Here is a 26,259-nt window from a genome sequence, read left to right on the forward strand (position 1 = left end):
CAAGATATACCGGTGAATGATTATTTCAAATATTTGGGATCCATCATTCAAAAGTATGGAGAAATTGATGGAGATGTAAATCATAGGATAAAGGTTGGGTGGATGAAATGGAAAAGTGCTACTGGAGTGCTGTGCGATCGTAGAATGCCATTGCGGTTGAAGGGAAAGTTTTATAGGACGACTATTAGACCCGCTTTACTATATGGTACGGAATGTTGGGCTGCCAAGAGACATCATATTCAAAAAATGAGTGTAGCTGAGATGCGGATGCTTAGATGGATGTGTGGAAATACAATAAAAGATAAGATTCGGAACGAAGAGATACGTAAGAAGGTAGGTGTTGCACCCATTGAGAATAAGATGCGAGAGAATCGTTTACGGTGGTTTGGACATATTCGGCGAAGGCCTAATGATGCTCCAGTTAGAAGGTTGGAGAAATGGGAAAATATATTAGTTAAAAGAGGTAGGGGTAGGCCTAGGAAGACTTGGATGGAGATGATAGGAAAGGATATGAATGCTTTGAACCTCACCGAGGACATGGCGTTGAATAGAAATGATTGGAGGAAAAGGATTCATGTGGAAGACCCAAAATGAATTTCTTTTTTGGTTCATATCGCTGACCCCAATTGTTTTGGGATGAAGGCGTAGTTGTTGTTGTTGTTGTTGTTGTTTAGTGGTGGTTTTTGACCGCCACCAAAAATCCCAAAAAGCGAAAAAAATTGTGCCACTAAGTGCGATCAGCGGTGCAAAGTGTCCAGAATTGTTTGGACACACGGGTCACTATTATATATATATATATATATATATATATATAGAGAGAGAGAGAGAGAGAGATTGGTAGCTGCTCACACATTAGGTGATAAATGATGTGTGCTAAATGGGTTTTTCTATATATATAAAAGGATTAAGGTGAAGGTCTCATTAGGCCCTTTCAAAAATTCGTAGTTTTAAGTATTTTTTTGTTAGGCCCACTTTTTCGTTAGGTCATGTTAGGCCCATTCAAAAATCATAGTTTTAAGTATTTTTTCTCACGTCTAACACAGGAGATGTGATCTATAGGTTTTGTTTAGTTGGAACCGGCTTTTAGATTGCCAGAATCTGACGTGTATGCAGGTTTTTTGGTGATCCAAAATCAATGTCTATGAAGGTACCCATTTTTCCCGGTTCAGAAAAATATGTTTTTTCGTCAAAAAAACATGAACCAAGAGTCTATTCTCACTAAATCTATCATGATAAACACATTTATTTCAGATCTATCATAAAACACTTAAAACCTATGGGGCAGAACGAGAAATGGGCCTTAATATGTTCAGTTCTTTTTTTCTCTATATATATTATAGGTCCGCATGGACTTATTAGTGAGAATGGAGTGCACTCTATTTTTCACAAATTTCTTTTATTTTTCTCTTAATTATAACTGTACAAATGTGTTGCATGTGATCAAATTAGTAGGGGCTGACTTTGAATCATTGGATTCCAACATATAAGCCGTTTTTTTTAGAGGGTTGAAGAATCATCAGTTCATGATTTTTTCTTTACAAAATCATATGATTTCATTTAAAAATACAAAACAAGGGTTGATTCCCAGCAAACAAAACCTGCTGAAAACATCCGTATCGTCAAACCACTGACAAACAGTGTCTAACACTTAAGCTGTGCACGGCCACCTTTTTTCTATCTTGGAATGTATTTGCTACATTCATGGGTAATAAAACCCTTAATATGAACTCACAGGAGGAGGTTGTTTGATGAAATCTAACCCCAAGAAAGCGTGATCAAAATAGTAACAATTGACTCATGATTCGTATTCATTGACATAAAAGTAAGAGTTTATGAGGACTAAACTTCAGTATATTGTACGTCATCAACTTTTTAACCTCCAGAAAGCGTGACATACTCGTAGAATACATCTAAAGGGTCAGATCCAGATGTGCAATAAAATAATAATAATATTAGGGGTGGCAATCTGGTCGGGTTGGCGGGTCAGCATACCTCAACCCGAACCCGACCCGTTTATTAAATGGGTCGGCTGTGGCAAACACGAACCCGACCCGTTTAATAAACGGGTAACCCGACACGACCCGCCAACCCATTTAATAAATGGGTTGGGTCGGGTAAACGGGTTTTCAGGTTCACGGGTCAGGTTGGCGGGTAGGCAGGTTGGCGGGTCGGGTTGACGGGTCGGGTTGGCGGGTTGACCCACCCGCCTAACCCGTTTATTAAACGGGTCAGCCGGGTTGGCGGGTTGGCATACCCCCAACCCGAACCCGACCTGTTTAATAAACGGGTTACACAGGTCGACCCGTTTATTAAACGGGTTGGCTTATGCCCAACCCGAACCTGCATAAGAGGCCGGTTGGCCGGTCGTGTCAGAAATTGCCACCCCTAAATAATATGCTAGCCAAGTTAAATCGAGGGCACAAAATAATATGCTAGAAATTATATGTTCAAGCTTTATCGAACTGGTCATTCCACATAAATGTGTTCAGCATGGTTTGTTTGCTAAAGATCAAAACCTAGATCATGTTTTTTTTTTCGATAGGCAAACTGGGGTTAGGCTGACCCCACCACATGGTGACGTGCATTAACTTGGATCATGTTATTCAAATGTAAAAAATAAGATTTTTTTGAGTTGTAATATTTTAGTACATTGTGGGCTGTCGATTTTTTAAAACCTTAGAAAACCTACTTGCATGTTACAATCATATGATTCAAAACTCATTTTTAACTAAACAAACCTTTTAGACCACATCAACAAACATTTAAAAAGATATGAAAAGAAGGTGATTTATATTCAATATAAATACCACACACACACTATATATATATATATATATATATATATATATATATATATATATATATATATATAGATAGAGAGAGAGAGAGAGAGAGAGAGAGAGAGAAAAGGTGGTTGATGCTAACTCTCATGCTAATCAGGCTTTTTTCTTTTATTACTTAAATTTGAGAGTACAAATGTGTTTACAGAGTCTACTTGGATCATGTTTTTTTTATAAGAGAGAGAAGGTGGCAGCTTCTAACCACTTTTCTGGCTAACAGGGCTTGTAAAAAGTTTTTTCCACGTATTACTTAAATCTGACCATAGAGATGTGTTCAACACAATCGATTTACTAGGAAATGACACTTAGATCATGTTTTTCTGTGAGAAACATGATTGTTTAAGTCTTGAATATTAAAGAAAATCTTAGATCATCGATTTTTTAAACTTTATAAAAATTTACCCGTGTATCTGAATTGGATGATCCAAGAGTTGATTCCTATAAAACCGAGAATGCAGAATGCATATGTAAGGTAAGATTTAAGGAAAACATGGCAAACTTCTTTGAAAGCCCGGTTAGCATGGTGGTTTGCTAGAAAAAGCCTTTAGCAGCTACCACCCTCTCTCTCTCTCTCTCTCTCTCTCTCTCTCTCTATATATATATATATATATATATATATATATATATATATATATATATATACCCATAGCTGCCTATCGCAGCCAATAACCCAAGGCTGCCCATCAGTGGATGATGGGTGGCCAGGATGCACCGAGTGAGCGTGTCGCAAGTGCTTGTGAATATTTTCTTGAAATAAAGTTTGCATCTATGAGTTTTAACTAGGGGTGGCAATCGGGTCGGGTTGGCGGGTCGGGTTGGCATGTCAGCATACCTCAACCCGAACCCGACCCGTTTATTAAACGGGTCGGCTGTGGCAAACACGAACCCGACCCGTTTAATAAATGGGTAACCCGACACGACCCGCCAACCCATTTAATAAATGGGTTGGGTCGGGTAAACGGGTTTTTAGGTTCACGGGTCAGGTTGGCGGGTCGGGTTGACGGGTCGGGCAGACGGGTTGGCGGGTTGACCCACCACTACAACAGAGCAGTAGATTAGCGACGACCACCTTCCGTCGCTAATCCGTCGCTAACCATGTTAGCGACGGATTAGCGACAACGCGGCGACAGTATGCTTACGTCGCGAATATTTCGACGCTAACTGGCGACGGAATAATTCCGTCGCCAAGTCCGTCGCTAATTGCGACGGAATAACGAGCGCTATATTCCGTCGCCAATCCGCCGGTACTAAACGGCGACCACGGCGTGGCGACGGATTTAATTCCGTCGCTAAGCCGTCGCTAGATTAATATGAATAGCGACGGAATCATCCGTCGCAAAAACGAAAAAAATTCAAAAAAAAATTATTTAAAAATTAATTACGGAGAACTGTACAATTTATATTTCCTGTACAATTTATATTTCCTGTAAATAAAAAACAAACCACACAAAAAAATTCATATAACAAGTATCTATAATAATTAATCGTTCCACCTTAAAACTAAGAAGTTTAATTATTTACAATTCAACAATTACAATTAGGAAAAATAAAAAAAATAGAACTTCTTCAACACAGTCCTCTAATCATCGCCAAGATTTTGTGCGTCTTCTTGTTCATTGTCTTTATCTGTCCCTTCAGCTCCACTACCCTGATTATCACTAGCAGCCTACACAAGAAAAGAACAGTCAGTATTGATAAACAAAATATAATGAAATAAATTACACACTATATGTGATTCTATCATGTGCTCATGTGTGATCTAAGGCAATAAAAAAACTCTATATGTGATTCTATCATGCTCATATGTGTGCTAAGGCAGTCAAAAAATTGAATATGTGATTATAGCATGTTCATATGTGTTCTAAGGCATATAAAAAAACTCTATATGTGATTCTACCATGCTCAGATGTGCTTTAAGGCAAGCAAAAAACTATATATGTGATTCGATCATGCTCGTATGTGTGCTAAGGCAGTAAAAAAATTGAATATGTGAATATAGCATGCTCATATGTGCTCTAAGGCAGGCAAAGCCAAAAATTTTATATGTGATTCTATCATAAATGATATATAACATATTCATATGTGTTCTAAGGCAGTTAAAAAACTCTATATGTTATTATAGCATGTTCATATGTGTGCTAAGGCAGTCAAAAAACAGAATATGTGATTATAATATGCTCATATGTGTTCTTAGGCAGTAAAAAAACTGAATATGTGATTATAGCATGCTTATGTGTTCTAATGCAATCAAAAAAACTTTATATGTGATTCTATCATGCTCATATGTGCTCTAAGACAGACAAAAAGTTAAATATATATATATATATATATATGTGATTCTATCATGCTCATATGTGTGCTAAGGCAGTAAAAAAATTGAATATGTGATTATAGCATGTTCATATGTGTTCTAAGGCATCTAGAAAAACTCTATATGTGATTCTACCATGCTCAGATGTGCTTTAAGATAGTCAAAAAAACTATATATGTGATTATACCTGAGAGGGACCTGGAATCGAAGATCCCCTATCCTGAACAGCGGCCTTGATCTCATTTCGGAGAAAGGGGGCGACGGTGTATTGGAAGTAGTTATTCAGTGATTCATTAATGATCTCGCGTACATCATCACCGGAAAGAATAGTCGGCTGCTTGGAGCTTATGTCGGCGCAAGAAGTTGGTGAGCCGTAACTGGAAGAACCAATAACTGGTGAAGTGTTCATATTACTCCCAAACCCGAACACGCGACCTTTTTTGGGTTCACCTGCTGCAGTCACCCATACTGTAAGATCAAATGATGGATGCTGAGTAGCGTCTTCACCATATCGCTCTACCATTTGTTGCTCATATGCCTCCTACGAAATAATGTTTAAAGTATTCATTAATAATTAATGATAACATTATGATGACTTGCATATATATTGCAATGATTATTAATAGAATTAATACATACCGTTGTCGTTCTCGCCTTCTCTGATACGAAGACTCCCGTGGTCTTCCGTTTATGTGTTTCTACAAACACATCCTTATATGGTACACTGCCTCCTTTTTCTGCTTCCTGCGAAGTTAAATGACAAAAGATTTAGTACACAAATTTGCAACTATACTTATAAAATTAATATTATATATTGATGAGTTACCATTTTCTTTAGGTGGCTCCCAAATGTCTTAGATCCACCTGTGTGTAGATGGGCTTCGGGCATCTTCGATCGATTTTGTGAAGCCTTCGCAGAGCGATTTTTAAATGCATCTCCCGCCCACATATCGCACATTTCATCCCAGTAATCTCTCCTGATAGTAATAGGACCATGGCCCTTCCACAGTAATGGATCATCTACTACGCCAGATGCTTTTTTTGCTGCAGTCTTCATAGTGTGCAGCATGTCTGCAAATCGATTGGCAGCCACCTTCTGCCACACCTTCCTTGCATCATTTTCTTCCACCGTAGTTGCAAAGCGATTCAAAGCCTACAAATATTTTCAGAAAGTTAGTAGACATTGCTTAAATAAATTAAATATGAAACACATTAACTATGAGGAACAACTGTATACCATGAATGAGGACCACAATCTGTCTAATACCTCCTTTGGGTACTCTTTCCATTGAGCAACTGGTCCTGGTAGATGTTGAAGAAGTGAATTCCTAATCTCCCGTACTACTTCTTGTGGCTCAAACCTCGTGCTGCACATGAATTGTTACACAGTAAATATCAATATAAAATATTTAAAAGATATGCAATAATTGAAAACAAAATACTTACGGTCGATTATCGATATACACTATTCGAATGAGTCTTCTTGTGCCAGCCTGTGAAGACCCTGTTTCCTGTGTTGGCTGTTGACTTGTGCGATCAACTGGTGTAGGTGGGTCGTATACAGGCGCAACATCATCTGTAAAAAAATACACACCAAGTTCTCAGAATGTGCATTTGAACTAATCAAGCATCTAATTAGTTATATGATATACCTATCACAGGAGCCCGTGAAGATGAAGGTTGAGCCTGGCTACTACTGGATGAGCGACCACTATAACCTCCACGAACCATATTCTAACAAATAACATATGTCATACAATACATTCAAATAATTCACATCAAGTATTACAATGCATTCAAGTCATTCACATCAAGCATTGCAATGCATTCAAATAATTCAAATCATTGACATCAAGTATTGCAATGCATTCAAATAATTCTGAAAAATCCGCTCAACTCAGACAATACCCCCCATATAGGTTTGTCTAACATATCATGGAATGCTAGGGGTATCAATCGTTGCATAAAGATATGACAATCATGGCTCTTCAACCCATATAACTGTCCATCGTCAATCTTCACAGCCCGAGCAATGTTAGAGACATATCCATCTGGAAATCTCAGTTGTCTCAACCATTGACATACATGTTTTATTTGATCAGGTCCGAGCACGTACTTCGCCTTTGGTTTCAGTACTTTGCCATTATACTCTTTGAGTTCCAATTCTGGTCTTTTACATATTAATTTTAAATCCATACGGGCCTTCGGATTATCCTTCATTTTTCCTTTAATATTCATTACTGTATTGAACACATTATCAAACACATTTTTCTCTACATGCATCACATCCAAATTATGTCGTATCAATAGGGTCGGCCAATACGATAGTTCCCAAAAAATAGATTTTTTCGTCCAATTGTGTTCCTTCCCAAATCCACGGAAGGGTGTAGGACTGCGGGCATCTGTTAATACATCTGGAAAGTATCGCAATCTTCTTAAAATCTCTATGCCAGACAATCTTGAGGATGGACCTTCCATTTCAGTTGTGCCTGCTGTAAATGCATTCTTTTGACGTCGGAACGGATGATCGCTGGGTAGAAATTGACGATGGCAATCAAACCAGCAAGGCTTCCTTCCATGCCTCAATCTAAAAGCTTTGGAATCCTCCATGCAGTACGGACAAGCCAACCTCCCATGTGTGCTCCAACCAGATAACATACCATATGCAGGGAAGTCACTGATTGTCTATAGAACAGCGGCCTTCATGTTGAAATTTTGTTTTTTGTGGGCATCATACGTGGTAACACCGTCATCCCACAGTACTTTTAATTCATCAATCAATGGCCTTAGATATACATCAAGATTTTGGCCAGGTGAGGTCGGACCAGGGATCAACAGAGACAAGAAAAGATTTGGACGTTTCATACACAAGCTTGGTGGAAGGTTGTATGGAGTTACAAATACTGGCCAGCATGAGTATGGAGTTGATCTACCCCCAAATGGATTAAATCCATCTGTACATAGACCAAGTCTAACATTTCGCACTTCCATTGCGAAGTTCTGATGAGTACGATCAAAGTGCTTCCAAGCTTCAGCGTCAACAGGATGTGTGATCTTGTTTTCATCGTGTCGAACTTTATTTGCATGCCATCTCATGTGTTTAGCTGTCTTTGAAGACATATACAATCGCTGCAATCTAGGAGTGATAGGAAAGTAGCGGAGCGACTTGTATGAAACTTCCTTTGATCTCGTGCTACCATTGCCTCTTGTCTTTGGCTTGAACCGAGGATGCCCACATGACGGGCATGATATGTCGTTTTCCTGCTCCTTGAAATACAACATGCAATGATTTGGACAAGCATCAATCTTTTTGTAACCCATACCTAGAGCGTTGACCATAACTTTCGCACGATAGAAATTTTGTGGCAATTTCTCATCTTTAGGCAACATACTCTTCACAATCATGCACAAACGGTCAAAACATGATTGACTCAAATTATACTCGGACTTCAAATTCATTAGTTGAAGAACTGCAGACAAGATAGTGTGACTCTCACAACCGTTCCAAAGTGGCTCATCAGCATCTTTAAGTAAATCATAAAATCTACTAGCTGCATCGTTTGGTGATTTTTCATCTACGACAGTTCTTACATCACTAAAACTCATAGCAGAACCCAGTTCTGTTCCTGCAGCATCAAATATCAAATTCGTATATGGATTATCGTGCACCACATTCACCCGTGCATCAAAATCGTTTCTAAATTCTTCTCCATGAAACGCCCAGTTCTGATAATCACTCACAAAACCCTTCCTGTATAGGTGATGTCTAACGCCATGAGGTTCTACAAATCGATTATTCTTACAAATCTTGCAGGGACACAGAATCCGACCTGTGGGATCTACCGTACTGACACTCGCCGTTGCAAATTCAATAAAACTATCGACACCATCCATATATTCATGCGATAACTCATTGTCCACTATCCTACGGTACATCCATTCACGGTTTGCAGTCATTCTGTCGTATGATGTTACGAATAGTATCCTAACGAATTAAGAAAAAAACAATCAGAATGCGACGATGAAGAAAATATCAAATTTATCATGCAATATACTATGTCAAACAATAACGAGAATTTTGATGCATGCATTGATAACTTAATATTTTCATGTGCAAACTATTAATGACATGATACAATCATTTGAAGCATGCTTTTATTATAAAATTTTACATGAAAGTCAAAATCAAATTGAAAGTAACTACATGCAAGCATGGATACAATTACATCAAACATTGCAATACATCATAATCATTCATATCAAATAAATGGCAAACATGTACCTGCAGCAAACACACTTCAATATCTCACTAACTACTACCATGCTTAGCATGGACTCCGTACTCCAAAAATAAGAACACTTCCATATTTCTACATTAAAATCATGCTCAACATGATCTCCGAACTCCAACAAAGCAGTCCTAGATATCAACAACTAAGTGAGTGTGTGAACAATAAAGTGCTGCATTCAATAAATTAAATAACATGTGATACGTTTGCATCACTTACTCACCACGGGTATTTACCCGATTTGCATTGTTTTTGTCATTTACTTACCACAGGTGGCCGAGCACGAGTTGGTTCCGTTGAAAAATCTGCACAAAAACAAAACAAATTAAGTAACAAACTAACTAATCATGAAACAAGATGAAACACTAACTAAAAAAATTAAAACAAATTAAAACAACTCTAACTAATTGAAAGAAGAGAAAAGAAAAATAGTATATATGTTAAGCCAAATCTAACTAGAAGATGCTAATTTAACAAACCAGCTATAACATGTTGAACCAGTCGACTAACATAAAGTCATAGACAATTTCTAATCTGAACTACTTAGCAAAGGTTGGAGGCCTTGTGCTCAGCCAAGCTCCCTTCCACAGCCCCTTTTCGCGTTTTTCTCTCAAGGTACGGGCATTTTCTTATGTGAAACGTTTGAGAAATCGGGTAGAGGTAGGATTTCCATGCATGTTTTGATGGAAATCCATGGCGAATCAGTGGATCTACGAATCCACTATGTTATATTGATATTTTTCCTTGTTTTTCATTTTTTTTTTCAAAAAGAAATCCATGGCACGATCGATGTGGTATGGGTGTCGGCTGACAGACCAGCCGAAGTCAAGCCGTGAACCCTCGTTGTTGGCCCAGCCGAGTGATCGGCTGGGTATGATCCCTTTATTTCAAAAAAAAAATCTTTTTATTCACGTTGGTGGCTGTTGGCTGGCTGGCAGCCAGCCGAGTAGCACTCGGCTGACTGCCAGCATGCTGGCAGGTGCGCCAGGCCCAGCACCCAGTCGGCTGGGTGCTAGGCGAGCCTATGACAGGGCCATAGCCGGCCCAGCCGACAAAAATTCTTTTCAAAACAGGGAAGGGGGTTAAACCCCCTGCCGGAAAGGCAGTTCCGGCATGGGGGGTTGACCCCCTGCCGTGCCTTTACGGCAGGGGGGTCGACCCCCCATGCGTTTCCGGCAGGGGGTCGACCCCCCATGCCTTTCCGACAGGGGGTCGACGCCCCTTGCCGGAAACGCAGGGGGTCGACCCCCCCTGCCGGAAAGCACGGCAGGGGGTTAAACCCCCTCCGTTTCCGGCAGGGAAGGGGCGTACCCCCTGCGTTTAGAAGAAGAAGAAGAAGAAGAAGAAGAAGAAGAAGAAGAAGAAGAAGAAGAAGAAGAAGAAGAAGAATATTACCTGCGCTTCGCCGGACGGTGGCGGGAGGTTGACGGGGAGCGGCAGCTGGCGAGCGCTGGCTGGCGAGCGGTGGACGGGGAGCGGCGGCTGGCGAGCGGCGGTGGCCGGACGGTGGCGAGAGCCGACGGGCGGTGGGAGGGAGCAATACAGCGAAACAGGGAAAAGAGAAAGAGGGATGGGATTAGGGATTTACGCGACATTTAGCGACGGCTTAGCGACGGAAAAATTCCGTCGCGAAGCCGTCGCGAAACCCAAATACCAAAAAAGCGACGGAATATATTCTGTCGCTACTCCGTCGCTAATTAGCGACGGAGTAGCGACGACAGAGTTCCCTCTCTAAATCCGTCGCTAAAATGGTGTTCTTGTAATCAAAAGTAGCGACAAAAACATGCAGTCGCTAATCCGTCGCTAAGTAGCGACAGATTAGCGATAAAAGCCGTTTCCTCGCTAATCCGTCGCAAATTAGCGACAGATTCTATCTCTAGCTAATCTGTCGCTAAGTAGCGACGGGAAAAATCCGTCGCTAATTTCCGTCGCTAATTAACAATTTTCTTGTAGTGCACCCGCCTAACCCGTTTATTAAACGGGTCAGCCGGGTTGGTGGGTTGGCATACCCCCAACCCGAACCCGACCTGTTTAATAAACGGGTTACACGGGTCGACCCGTTTATTAAACGGGTTGGCTTAAGCCCAACCCGAACCCGCCTAAGAGGCGGGTTGGCGGGCCGTGTCAGAAATTGCCACCCCTAGTTTTAACTTAACTAGAGAGTACCTTATATTTGTAATTTTTGTTTTTCATATATATGTACGGAAATGGAAACCTACAAAATATAAAACCTACTAAATGATACATGTTATTGGATTTTTATGAATTTCTGATGTTTTTTCAAAATTCTGACCATACATAAGTGATCTATATGCTTGTTTTTATAGGAATCACTTTTCGGGATATTTGATTCCGATGCATGGATAGGTTTTTATAAGGTTCCAAAAATCAATAGGGTACAATTTTCATATTTTTTTTAGACTCCAAATACCATTTTTTTTCATTCAAAATGCATGATCCAAGTGTCTATTTCTAGTAAATTAGTCATGCTGAACACATATATGGGGTTGGAATTTCGTAAAAAAAAGTCCATTTCATTTTAGTAGGTTTTGTATTATATATATATATATATATATATATATATATATATATATATATATATATATATATATATATATATATATATATATATATAGAGAGAGAGAGAGAGAGAGAGAGAGAGAGATCAAGTTGAACGTTGTCCCCTTCAAGCCAAGTTAATCGTAGGTCACCTGATGTTTAGGCCCTAGTCGTCTCGCCTAACACGAATCTATTACTCCTACTAAATCGACTACCAAAATTCTTACGTCCACGAGTCCACATTGTCAACACCCGCACAAAGATTCCTTTCAATTAAAATGGTCAAATAAGTCGCCATCAAATTGCACTATCAAACCCTTTCTCTGCTTTATATTTCTTTCACTGACAGAAAAAGGTTCTCCCCTTTATATCGTAGTACCAAAACTCCTCAAAATTCAAGAGCTATCTATAAATGTGTGTGTGAGCGCTTTCGTGTATGTGGGGGAAGGGGCCAGGAAACTAGCCATGGTTGCAATTGGCAACGAAAGCAATGGACTTCTCTGCATTCCTGTTATTGACCTGTCATCTCAGAAGGATGCTGTTGTAGATTTGCTGTTGAAAGCATGTGAGAGATTTGGGTTCTTCATGGTGATCAACCATGGTGTTCCAAAGGAGAGTATCAAGAGAATGGAGAGTGAAGCAGTCAGTTTCTTTGAGCTACCACATTGTGAGAAGCAGAGGGCAGGGCCCCCGGACCCTCTCGGCTATGGCTGCGGCAAGATCGGATTCAATGGTGACCTCGGCGAGGTTGAGTATCTCCTTCTCCACACCAATCCTCAGTCTGTTGTTGAGAGATCTATGGCCATTTGCAAGAGAAACCCACTGGAGTTTAGGTACAATTTTTGCTCTCTGCTGACTCTAGCCGGTCTTCTTCTCCCTTGTTTTAAAAAATTTCACTTTCATCCCATTAATTTATAAAATTTACCAGCAGGCTTGTTTTAGAAAAACGCCAATTATACTACATCTATCTATGTCTCCCGTTTAATCCTTCGCCAGTGTTTCTAGAAAGAGATGTACCAACATATGGACGTGATTTCATTCAAAGCAAGCAGGCCCTTCAACTTCTAAATTATTACTTGAAGCCCCTTAAACGACCTAACCTTTTAAAAAATTCCTAATCAAACATGATGGTGTCAATTATTGAAGATTAATTGGTGTTTGTTCTATATGCCAATTATGTTCACCTTGGTATGGTTTAACTCAAGCTTATCTTGACTTGCTCTCGATTATTGAGTGGATGGATGGTGGACGGGTCAAGTTTCATCTACCAAGCATTCCATTACATTAGGTGAAAAAAGAAAAAACTAAGAGATTATATATATTTATTACTGCTTTAGCTCAATATTGATTCAGTTCGGATCTCAAGCTATATCCTTGTTCACTTGATCACAATCTTGAGTTTGAGCAAGATAGTAACTAAAAGATGTCTAATTTACATATTAGTATATGACGAATTTATGTCTAAACACCTCAGGTTTCAATTGTTTAAGATAAAATCTTTTTGAAATTTTGCACTGATAGCTGCTTAAAGTTACTTTCTGTTTTCTTTACTCTATTTAACTCTTAAATGGACAATTTTAATCTTTTCCTCTAAATAACACGGTGATTTAAAAAAGAATGAGGATGGTGGTTTTTTATTTTTCAAGAAAGTTGGCACATGGAGATCGCGGACCAGGTATAGTTGCCATATTGTACTATGAATCTCTCATGTGTCTGCGCGCATGCATACACAATAAAGACTATAGCGAAGGGTAAATAACTAATTTCAGATGGTAAAAAAAAAAGCAACTCTGACAACCATTTGACCAATTTCATGAAAATTTAGGTGGATATTTTAATTAGATGAATCTTAAGGCATCTAAATGTAACTTTGCCACAGGTTGGCGGTTTTGACACAGAAAGCTGGGGGGTTAGGCAGACCCCTACCAGTTATACAACTCGGGATTCGAACTTGCAAAGTCCCAACACAAGGTGACGTGCACTAACTGATCCTGCCACACAAGCGAAGCCCCTTTTAAACTTTGAAAGATTCATGACAGCTCTAAGGGTCACAGGGTTCGTGGGGAGGTTTTGTTATTGGAGAAAACTCGCATTATATGCAGGGTCGCTGCATGGTGGGCATGCAGGTACCTGACAGCCTTTCCTCTTGGCATTTCTCGAGATAGGTGCCATGTCGATCCGAGAAATGTTGAGATGGATGGTTAGCAGTAGCAGAGCTGCTGCATAAAAAATGACCTCATTGGAGAATACGGCCTTTAGCGGTTGTTTTTTAAGAATTGGGTTTTCTTTGCAAATTAATTCTTTTTTCTTTTTTTTCATGACGAGGAACCTTCGTGAAGCGAGGAAAACCCTGGGTGGGGCCCCATGACCACTCTGCCTAACGTCGCCCACCGTGAGACATAAATTGCCTAATTCAAAGAAATTGACTTCTGATTCTTTATTTGATATTTTTTTATAAGTTTTTATTTGTAAATTAGTTATCAAATAAAGAATATTCTTTAAATAAGTTATCTGTTTTTTTTTGTGAGGAAAAGCCCGAATGGGGCCCCACGACTGCCCTGACTAAGGGATGGCAGTGGACCGCGAGACAACGGGCCCCACCTCACCCCGTTTGGACAGAGGATGAAAGGCATGAAACGGAGATGGAGGCGGGGATGGACTTACGCTTTTCCCCACCCCGCCCCCGTCTCAATCCCCGCCTTGCTCCGCCCCGCTCCATCCTGTCCCATCCCCAATCCTTTAAAGAATGTCTATAGACCAATAGGGCCCCACCCCACCTCGCCTCGCAAGGGAAAATGGGGCCCCGCCTCGCCCCTGTTTGGACCGAGGATGGAGGACATGAAACGGGGATGGAGGCCATCTTCGTGCGGGGATGGAGGTTCGGATTTTGAAACGGGGCAGGGGTGGAGACCTTGTCCCCCGCCCCGCCCGGCCCCTGTCCACAGCATGATATCCCTACCCTGACTTCTGATTCTTTAAAAAAAAATCAGATAAAAGAATCATAATTCAATTTCCTTGAATTAGCCATCTGGCAATTTCTGTCTCATGGCGTCTATGACGAAGAGGGACAATAGTCGTCGTTGACTTTTATTGACGTATAGCAAACTAACCTATTCAGACTTGTCGAAAATTGCAGGGAAGTCCTAAAGTCCCATAACTAAAATAAAAATATCAAATAAATCACACAAAAAATGAAAAGCATACAGGAAATAATGTTATGCTTTACAAGCTAAGGATCATTGGCACAATTTGAAAATACCATGATATAAAGGAGATATATATGAATATAAAGTATGAATAATCAGATATTATCACTCAAAAAATTGGTTGTATGTTATTATTTCAATTCCTCAAGTGGTAGGAGGATTTCTCCTTTCATATTTTAAGTATGATTTTAACCTATATATACTTTTTCAAACTTTTAAAGTTTCGTTACTTTTTTTTAAAGTAAAATATTATTCAAAGTCCATCTTTTCTTAACGTTTTTTTAATTATTTTTTTATTTTTAATGTTAAGGTCATGGGATGGTAAAACCAATGGCTAATTCAATCGTTATAAGTAGAAATTTGTTGGAATCCCTGCTCTGCCACTTGGGGCGGCTGTTGGTCTGGTAGGAGTCCGCCTAACCCCAGCTTGCCTTTCAAAAAAAACTTTCTGTTCTTTTTTTCTCTTTTTCCCTTTGGTGCCTGCTATTTATAGAAATTGCATGTTGTTTAGTTGCGTGGTGAACGAGTACACTGAAGGTTTGAGAGATCTTGCATGTAAGATATTGGAAGTGTTGGCTGAAGGACTGGGCCTCCAAGAGAGTAACACGCTGAACAGATTCTTGAAAGACAAAGAGAATGATTCAGTGTTTAGACTGAACTACTACCCGCAATGTGGGGATGTTGAAACTTCAGATCATAAAATTGGTTTTGGGGAGCACTCAGACCCTCAGATTCTCACGCTACTGAGATCCAACAACACGTCAGGGTTGCAGATTTTGTTAAAGGATGGGTGCAGCTGGATCTCAGTTCCTCAAGACCCCAACTCCTTCTGTGTGATGGTGGGTGACGCACTCCAGGTTAGGACTCTCGCCCTCACTGAATTTTTGGTATTTTGCTAATGCTGCAACCCTTCTCAAGTGCGGTTTGGCGGGTTTGCATTGCCAATTTCAAGTGAAAATGCATTCATGCAACACTTAGTACGTGAAGGAAACTTTGACAACTAGCTGTTGATTTTCGAATCACCAACAAATCCTGCACAGAGGTCAGATTTTGGCAATGTAAATGTTGTTCGTCTTCATCAAATGAATCATTTTGATCACATCTGTGGAGTCGAGTCCGATTTGATCAAAACAACATGCATCAATAAAATCCCAAGGGAGGATATAAAGATAGGGAGATGCGTGTAGCTGATTTGCCAGATGAGAAAGGCCCTTTGTGCAAAACCGCATGCACTTTTAAGATCTACAAGGGCTGGCTCCCTCTCTCTTCATTTTTTAATCTTTATTTAACTCATCTATAATAATATAGAAAAAGAATATAAAAACTTTCATGTCCAAACCTTTGGGCAGGCACACCAAATGTCCTGGTATATGTAAAATTTGCAGCGCTCGTGGAGAACACGCGTGTGCACACATGCACACAGGTTTCTTAATACATGAAATTCAGCATTTTTTGTCGAACTATAACGAACTTTGTAACACTCTTGTGTCTTGACTTAATTTTAATAATATGGGGGTATAGGTGTTAACAAATGGAAGGTTTGAAAGCGCGAGGCACAGGGTACTGTGTGGATCACAGTCACGGATGTCAATGGCCTACTTTGGAGCTCCATCTCTCCGCTCATGCATCTCTCCCTTACCTCAGCTCGTCACACCAGCTAGCCCTTGCAAGTACAGACCTTTCACGTGGTCCGAGTACAAGAAGAGTTGCTATTCCTTGAGGTTAGGGCAGAGTCGCCTTACCAACTATGAATCTGACCTGTGAAATTGTGGCTCGCTCATCATTGCCATGTATGGAAATTCTAAAAGTTATGTACAAAATTAGGAGACAAAATGAATTATCATTGTAGTGTCTTGTTCCGATATCAATATCTTGCTAATGGAGTGTCAAGTGCTATCCTTTCTTTACAGAATTTAATAAGGAGAAAAGAAGCAGCAGCTGGTTGCTCGCTTCTTCTTTGAAGTGAAGTGCAGGTTGATTGTGGCTCGAATTATTTTATATTGGACTAGGGTTTACCTTGCCATATAAAGAAGTCTTTTTTTTACACTTGTTTAGAATCTCATATGATATGAGAAATATAAATCATATGAGGTTTTTTGATGGATAACGACTCTACCTTGAGAATTATAAAATAAAGGATAAAGAGGTACTTCTTGGGCTTAAGGAATAGTGTCTTTCTTTTAGTGTAGAAAGGTGGTGATTTTGCTCTCTTGGGTGGTTCTCCCATATTTTAGGATTTTTTTAAATTTTGAGAAAAGTGTTAGAGAGAATATAATGATTTCTTCTTAACGAAAGAAAAGAAGATTTGGGTTGTACGCATCGATCATCTTCACAAGTCGAATGGCATATGTGGTTGTTCCCATTAGTGACTTTATTTGTTCTCTCTTGTATCTTATATTAATAATGATTGTCGATACTCTCCTTGTGAACATAGGCGGTTTTGCCGAACCACATAAAATGTAAGACCCATGAATTTTCTAAGAAAAATTCAATTCATGAAAGAACTTTAAATCTATTTTTGAGGGCATACATACATGTATATGTATCTGTACATATTCGCATATATATGTACATATATATGAAACCCTAAAATGAGTATATATATATATATATATATATATATTCCTCATAATTATACTAAATCTCTAAGTTTTAATAAAAATGTGTAAATTTACTTGAATTGCACATCAAAAAATTTAGATGCTTAAACATGTTTCGTTATAGACATTTATACATCAAATGAGGTTTTAAAAATGTTAAGTAGGAATTTAAAATAAAATTTGGAATTTTAGTTGTGCTTGGGCTTGACTTGAAAAAAATTTGGACCAAGTCAACGCCCACACCTAGCTTGGGCATACTAGGTGCAACCCACGTGGTGGGAGCCCTAGCTGGGCATGTTTGACCAGCTGGGCGGTGGCCCAAGGATAATATTTTCAAGGTTTATCAAAGTAAGACGGCCCATTGGCCATAGGGACAACAACTCTGATGCATTTTTGAAAGAAAGTTCAAAAATATTTGAATATTATAAGCATATTGGGGGCGTGGGAGGCAAACTTGAAGTATTTTAAGTTTACCCTTGCCTAGAAGGGTGTGAATTCAAGCCCATTCATCCATCTTGAACCCTTAATCTTAGTGGTCCATTGTTAAACCCTAGACTATTAAAGTCTTTTAAGGAGGAGAGAGAAGAAAATGGGTAATTTTTACTCTCTCTCTCTCTCCAAAATCATGAACCCATCCTCTTTCTTCCTCCCTTTGTGCTTTTGTATAGGGGTGGGTACCGATTTGGGACTCCCCTCTACACTCTAAGCAAAGGGGAGCCATTGTCAACCATTCGAAAGGAAGAACTCTACATTGTTGGGTGAGATTCATCATGCCATGGCTATCATTTTTGCAAATACATGAGTTTCTAGTATGAAGCTGTGCATCCCCAATGCGTTCTTGCATGTGTGGGAGCTGGGCAGACTAGAACCCTCCATGGGTTTATTCATTTTCTTGCTTTTGTCTACATCACATACTCACGCATGCAAACAATCATATTTTCTTTTCTTGCTGGTTTTGTTTTTAAGTTTCAACATAGCATAATGGTATTATTTCTCTTTGTTTCAATGCATTTGGGTGTGGCTGGAGTTTCAAAAATCAAGGTGAGATTACTTTTCATTCCATGGCTTTCATTTAGTGAAATACAAATTTCCTAGCATGAAGCAAGCTCCCTAATGCATGTATGCACATACGGGAGCTAGGTGGATTTGGGAAACCCCAAATGGGTTTAAAGTTTTTGAATACCTTATCACGGTACTCTCACACACACAATATCTATATTTCTTTCCATTGTGCATTGCAGTTTTTGTTGCCCCATTTTCGTTTGGTTCAAGCCTAGTATAGCACTTTGGTAGTTTTGGTCTTGTTCAACGAGGTCTGGCAGCATGGGGTATAGGCTGGTTGGAGTTTGGTGTCATCCTTGTTGCATTTGAGTGCAAGGGAGGCCGATTCCATCACCCCCAACCTGCAGCCGTGTATGCCCAAACAATTCAAGTTCCAGTCCTTCTTCCTCTTTCGATTTGTGTGCCACGGTTTGGGCAAGGTTCGACCCACCAGTATTTACTAGTCTGTGCATGGGTTCTGCTCTGCTATGGCAGCAACCCAGTTGCACTTGGACCGGTTGGGTCCAGCTTGCAACCGGGCTGGCTTTGACTCATCAGCGCCCTCGGGTTTGATTGCCCTTCTTGGCGGACAACAGTCTGTTGCAGCTAGACTAATCCTAGTCCAGACCGAGCAGCCCGGTATTCTGCACACCCTGTGTGATGGCAGAGCATGACTGGACTAATTTGGCTCGGTCCAGTTCATGCCCTAACTTTCCTCTTGTGTTTGCGCTTTGGTCCTTGTTGTTACAGATACTCCTCTTTTTTTTATTGTTTTCTTCCCCTTCTAGACGCCCAGGCCAGACCGGGCCTTGCTGCCACAAGAGTAGTTACAACACCTTAAGTGTTGTGTCCATATTTGGTAGCCTTGCTCAGAGGAGTTTGAGTTGCGCTGCAGCCACAATGGCTGCTGCATAGCCGGTGCACCTATTCAGCTGGGCCGAGTAGGGCGCAGTCTTTGCTTCTGGTCGGTGGGTCCTGGCCTGCAAGTAAGGCCATGTGACCACCTATTCTTCGCCCTCGTACCTGCCCATCGACCCTGCCCAGCAGAGACAACAGTCCGCGCACTTGCCCAGCAAGTATCCGAACACCGCCTAAACGAAAATCGACCAGAGCTGGTGTGTTCCTTAGCATTAGGTAGACTGGCCATGAGTCAGCCCCTTCGCCAACCCTTGCCTCGCATTTAGGGAGCCTAGTTGACAACACTTTAAGCGCTGGAATTTTTTCAGTCGTATGATGGTTGTGCTAGCACTTTATGTGCTGCATTCTGTGCCGCAAGGATGGGAGGTATGGCAGCATACCTCTCGCTGCGATCTCTGACATATCAAATACGCTTTGGGGCAGCACTACCTTATTGTTTTCCTTTCCAGCATGATGGACTTCGTGGCAGCACCTCGGATGCTACCACCCCATTGCGAAGATACACATGGGTGGCAATAAATGGCTTGTTGCGATTGTCCTACGCACTCGGCACATGTATGGCAACTCATGGATGTTGCAGCTTCCTGCACTTTGGCACCTTTAGGCAGCACTTTGGTTGTCATCGTTGTGACGGTTAGATTACAGCTTGAACTATTTATATAGTTGTTGTCATCTCATTGCACTTATGACACCTTTTGACTGCACTTACATTTTTCCTTTAAATAGCACAATTCAAGCCCAAACGAAGTTCTTGCAACTTGAATGTGATATATCACGCTCATCTCTAAGCACATTTGTGAACTTTAGAATTTTAAACATAATATCTAAGTGTTGTATCTTTTCACAATATGCGTGATGAGATGATTTATGTCATGAGCACTTATCGCACATCTTGACACAAGTATGAATTGGCTATGCAAAGTGGCTCGTGTCTTGCTTAAATGAGTTTTTCTAAAATTCATGAAAATACAATGTATATGCTTATACAGTGTGTCTAGTTCAACGTATGTATGCTTCGATGAGTGGCTCCATTCGAGCCCAACAATGTATTACAACATGCTCGATGAATTAGGATATAACACATGCACTTCTCACATCTTGACACGATGATGAATTGCTTACGATGTGCATGTTATGATAACTCAAGTGTCATAGTTTAGACGGCATGCTTGTTAGTTTTGATATGTTCACATGCACTTTGGCATATCATGTCACTGAACTAAAATGTGTTGAATTGAACATGTTTATAAATCAAGTGTCTTATATTTAAGGATGTTTCTTAGCATGCAATGAATGTTTAAAAGGATTCTTGTGCATTTACACTCGACACTTGATTCATCCCGAAAATGCAAAGGGGACTTGGGACACATTGTAGGGGTATAATTATCTTTTGAGACTTGGTGAATGTCGAAACTCCATGGCGAGTTATGTGTGGGTGATGGACCCACCTCGTGAGTCAAGCTCACTTATTTACGAGTGTCATACACCCCTGAATGATGATTGATTGATGTCACCTTCACCGGCGAAGTGCTCATCTTAGCTTTGATGTGCTAGAGCATATGATGCACGAGTGTGACCTTGTTGTGTTGTTCGTGTTGCCCTGCGGAGAACACAAGGTCAGATGGGCTTAAGTACCTTAGAAGGAGGGAATGTTGCTAGTCAAGCCAAGGCGAGATAAACCGCTCGGATGTCCATTCACGAAGCGGTTCACCTTGGAGAGTGTGCATTAAAATCTGTGACTCACGCGAGGTTCCCTCATATACCCGAAGGGGATAATCAAGACAATGCAATTAAACTAATGTATTAACAACTAACTTATGAGTTTGATGGTTTATGTCGTAGTTAATTTCTTAAATTACTACTTGCTCAATTGCTTAATTATCTAATTGTTTAATTGCTTAACTGCTTAAGTACACTGAGTTATGAATCTAGATGCATGCTTGTTACACGATGATGTCACTCACTGTCTTATGATAACTCTATGATTAAAATTGTATTTCCTTGTTCATTGTTATAATTGCTGAAATATTCACTTTTGCAATTGAATGTTAATTATTCATCACGTAAGAATGCGAGTCGCTTGATAATGTTCTTACTGCTTATCTTTGGTTATGCTATTAAAAATTGTATTTTTTCCTGCTTGCTGCTCATTGCTTATAGGTGCTCTTGTTTAATTATTGCAAATGTTTCTTACTATTCCATCATGTTATATTTACTTATGGTTGACCATGTTGATAGTTGTACATCATGCTATTATTGCTCATGTTTTTCATAAATAAAAAGTTATGGATTGTATCTCACCAACTCGCAAGAGTACTGACCTTATTTTATGGGGATGCAAGTGATGATTACCAGTGGTGCGGTGACATTAGATGTGCGGTGGAGGATTGAACCCACACTTTAGATCCTTACGATCTTGGCAGTTGGTTTTGAGAAATCTCTTGTTTAGAAGACTTTTTGTAAAGGGGAATGATGTATAATTCCTTCCGTCTCATTTTGTAGATCAATAGTAATGGAATGTTTCTTCTTGTTGTTCATCCTGCAACTCACTCAGAATTTCTAACTGATTTTCCCTTATGGTTTTTCGCTTGCGAAATATTTAAAAAAAATCTCTAAAAATCTGAGGATTTTCCAAGTTGGGATTTTAGGGCATTACATAAAATCTTCTTGTCTTTTAGTTATTTACTTTTTGGTTTTATTATGATTGTTTGTGTTCTTTAATCAAATTGGTTTCTTACGTGGGTCTTTAATAGGATCCTAATGTTAGCGGTCTGAAACCAGTAAAGCATAGTTTAGAGAGTTTACAATGATCTGACTTTGGATAAAATCTAGATCTAAATCAAGTTAGAAAACACTTTGCATATTGAGTTTAGAGTTTTTTATTTAGATCTTTAATTCTTTATGGCAAAAAATGTTTTCTAAGAAACCAAAATTTGTGTTGTCTAATATTATATTTTTGACTAGTTTTGAAATTAAATCAATATCTTTATGAATATCAGTTCGCAAAATATAAATAAAATAACCACAATCATTTACACATCTTGATCTTGAATTTTAAATCTTGTTTCACTCATTTTGGATCCGTATTGTTGAAGTTATGCATGTTTTAACAGAGCCTCAATTTTTGGCCCTATTTACAGGATGATTTCGACCCATCTTTGATAAAAGTTATAAATACCTTTAAAAAATGACTCTAAATATTTTATAAAATTTTTAGATGAATTTTAATACCTAATACCAGACTATGTAAAAAACATTTTTGTCAAAAATATTTTTCTTAAATTCTAAAAAATACTTTAATCGGATTAAAATCATGTAGATTATAGATTTTAAATCGAAACTCTATTAGAATAGGGTTATGTAAATAATTTATTATTATTTTTATATTCATTATTTTTTAAAACAGTTTATTGGGTTGTATTCTTGACATGTACAGGTAACCACGTTAAAAATATTGTGATTTTATCGGCGATCTACTAGTCTTGATAGATTTTATAAAATCAAGTCACTAAAGATTTGAATTTATCCCAGAAACTTATACTTGTTTTTAATTAACGTGTTAAAAGCTTATGATTTTAATATATTTTTGACATGTATTACATATTATTAGTGATTTTATGTCATACTGCATCAAGATTAATGATTAGACATGTGAGAAGATCTGATTGTGATGTTTATGTGAACCATATGTTTAATACATGACTCTTTTCGTATTGTTTTGCAAATATATTATTCTGATTGATTTCGAAGGCATATTTCATTGAGATATGAATTGTTTATAGTTTGAATAAATAATGTGTATTTATCTTGTTTGAGCATGATTACAATTGAAACGTGATTAGAAATACGTAAGCCTTTCCGGTTTAGGCTTATAAGGACTTGAATCATACTCTTGAGTAGTGAAACATAATCATTAAGTTCTAACTCCGGCCAACTAATTGGCATATTGTTGATTAATTTGTTAGGTTTAGTATGCGCTCATGAGCACTTGCCATGCTTTTAATCCCTAGCACACAAGGGCGCTCTGCACACTTAGCAAGGTGGTTTGGCTTAAGGCATTCAAGTTGAAGGATGCTAAGAGTTTGATACTAGAAGTGTGCAGCCTCTACTTAAGGCAAAGCTGCAGCTCCTTGTATATATGGTAAAAGGGAGCTGCTAAGGGATTTTAACCACTTGGGTGAAAGAAGAGCTGTCTAACTTGAAAACTCTGGTTTTCTCTTGTCCATTTGGATACAACATTCATATACAAGAATAGGAAATCACACACACAAGGAAATTACAAAAGGACGTTAAATGTTCAAGGGGATAAGACGCCAAGAGAGGAAGATACAGTTGCTCTTTCCCACCTCAACCTTACCGGTTGTGAGAAAGAGTCTTTTGGTATTGACTCACTTGGTGACCTGGATGAGTCGGTTTCCTTAACATTGGGGTAGGCCATATGTCATAGCATAGCATAGCAACCATCTCTTCCATGCCCTGCCAGCTGATCTTGGGTTGGGCCATGTCATTTCAAATCTCAGATACAATCCCCAAATGCCATAAGCACCTTAGATTTCGTTTTACAGGACACAGTTTGACATCGAGTAGGGAATAGACTCATAGAAGGCTTTGCATTTTCAATTATATATTGTAAAAATACTTTGAATGAACATTGCATTATGTGGATAGGATTCTGCCAACTCAGCTAAACGGACCATATGTTCCCAAATAAGTTGAACGAGACCCGATGTACTGCAGGCTAGGTTTGCCTCCTCACGAACTTGATTTCCTTGTTTAACTGAAGAGGTGAGAAACAACACGAGATTTGAAACCAAATCTGTCCCACTCATCCCTATATTCATTCCCCTCCTTGACGTTTCATTGATCCAAGTTGTTTAGATCAAATCCGACTTCACATACGTGATCTACATCATTCATTTAGTGAAGATTGACATTTAAATTACCGTACTTTGTCCAGGATTTTTTGGCGATTAAAAATCAATGGTTGACAAAGTACAAAATTTTGTTATATTTTTTTCTTAAAAAATCCAATCCAACAAAATACAAAATTTTGTTATACTTTTTTTCTTAAAAGATCCAATCCAAGGGTCGATACCTATTAAATCAACCATGCTGAAACCGTCTGTAGGGTCTGATTTGATCAAATCTTAAGATTCAAAGAGTAGTGTGAATATGGAAAATGACATAGAGGATGAGTGGAATCCAATTGATTTGGAATAGTTCACACAGATAGCTGGATCTGAACTTGAAAACACACATGCCTAACCCTTGAGAGAAACATTTTCATCTTTTTTCTTGGACGTGTACTCTACTTTTGATTTTCCTTGTTTCTCTTTCTTTGCTTGGACACAATAGGGCTCAAAGTCACTTGCATGTAACGACCGTCCCACCGGAAAATCTACTGAACAACGTTCATCTACTGGAAAGTGGGTTCCACCATGGAGAGCTGGAATTTTGCTGTCCAAGCCTAATTGAAAGACGTGTTAAAGGGATAATATTCGCCTACTCTCGTGGGTAAGGAACCCCCTTAATAAAAAACCATAATATTATTGATTTTTTAATGTTTTTTGCACATCATATGTGGGTTAAATCAGTTCTTGGATCATGTTATTCTACAGGATATCTAAGAATATTTTGCAGAGGTTGAAAAATTAACTGCCTACAATGTATCAAAATTTTAACCATCATAAAATTTTATTTTTATGTCGAAGAAATATGATCCAAGAGCCAATTCCTATTTGACCTGAACACATCCATATGGTTAGATTTGGTCAAAAGAACTTTTACTATAAGTTCCAAGTAAGGGGTTCCTTACCCGATAGTAGCCAATATTATCCCGTTAAATAAATCATCTACATGAACATTGAACAACCACCATTACTCATTTTGGAGTCAAGAGATTCAAGAATGGGTCATTTTGACATGAGTCCAGATAATAACTACAACCCAGGAGGGTTTAGCTTTCTAATTCTTGACTAGGGTGACCTCAATTTTGTCATCTGACATGAGTCGATTATGGTTCAAAACATTGAGAGCATCCTTAGCTACAAGGTTGAAGCTGAGTATACTCTCAAGCAAACCAGGTACATCAAAAGTTTTACCAACTAGAGACCTGCTAATAATGTGTTGTCAATGATGGAAGGTTTTTCCTTGAACTAGCCAAATAAAAGAAAGAAACAACTTGCTAGCAGGTGAGGAGGCAAGTGTTTTTAATTTGTAAATTAGCTGTTATGTCAAGATCCAATTTTTTATGATATCCTCCTGGAAAAATAAGGGCTTTCCATTTCTCTATAACGGGTTGCAAGATTTTTAGGGTTTTGCAAAACCCAATCGAACCTCAAAAGTTTGGAGGTCTCAATCCCCTCCCCCCCAATCAATTTCAAGGTGGGACAGAACGCCGTACCCTAAGACTGAAGAATGGGATGCCGATGGGCTCGGGCAACGAGCAGCTGGTGGAGCCCATCAATAGGCCAATGTCCTTTCAGTTAATTTCAA

At 39.1% G+C, this 26,259-nt stretch overlaps 1 protein-coding gene across 1 annotated transcript; it reads left to right on the plus strand.

Annotated features, from left to right (window-relative positions):
* Positions 1-12,464: 12,464 nt before the first annotated feature.
* LOC149839486 (gibberellin 2-beta-dioxygenase 2-like) lies at positions 12,465-17,458 on the plus strand. Its single transcript, XM_090004877.1, has 3 exons — positions 12,465-12,832; positions 15,717-16,062; positions 16,727-17,458. The coding sequence occupies exons 1-3, from the start codon at positions 12,465-12,467 to the stop codon at positions 16,967-16,969; spliced, it is 957 nt and encodes a 318-aa protein (XP_089861003.1). The 3' UTR covers positions 16,970-17,458.
* Positions 17,459-26,259: the final 8,801 nt, after the last annotated feature.

The sequence above is a fragment of the Nuphar pumila genome, chromosome 4 (genome assembly GCF_984573655.1).
Source record: "Nuphar pumila chromosome 4, dmNupPumi1.hap1.1, whole genome shotgun sequence".
Taxonomy (NCBI): Eukaryota; Viridiplantae; Streptophyta; class Magnoliopsida; order Nymphaeales; family Nymphaeaceae; genus Nuphar; species Nuphar pumila.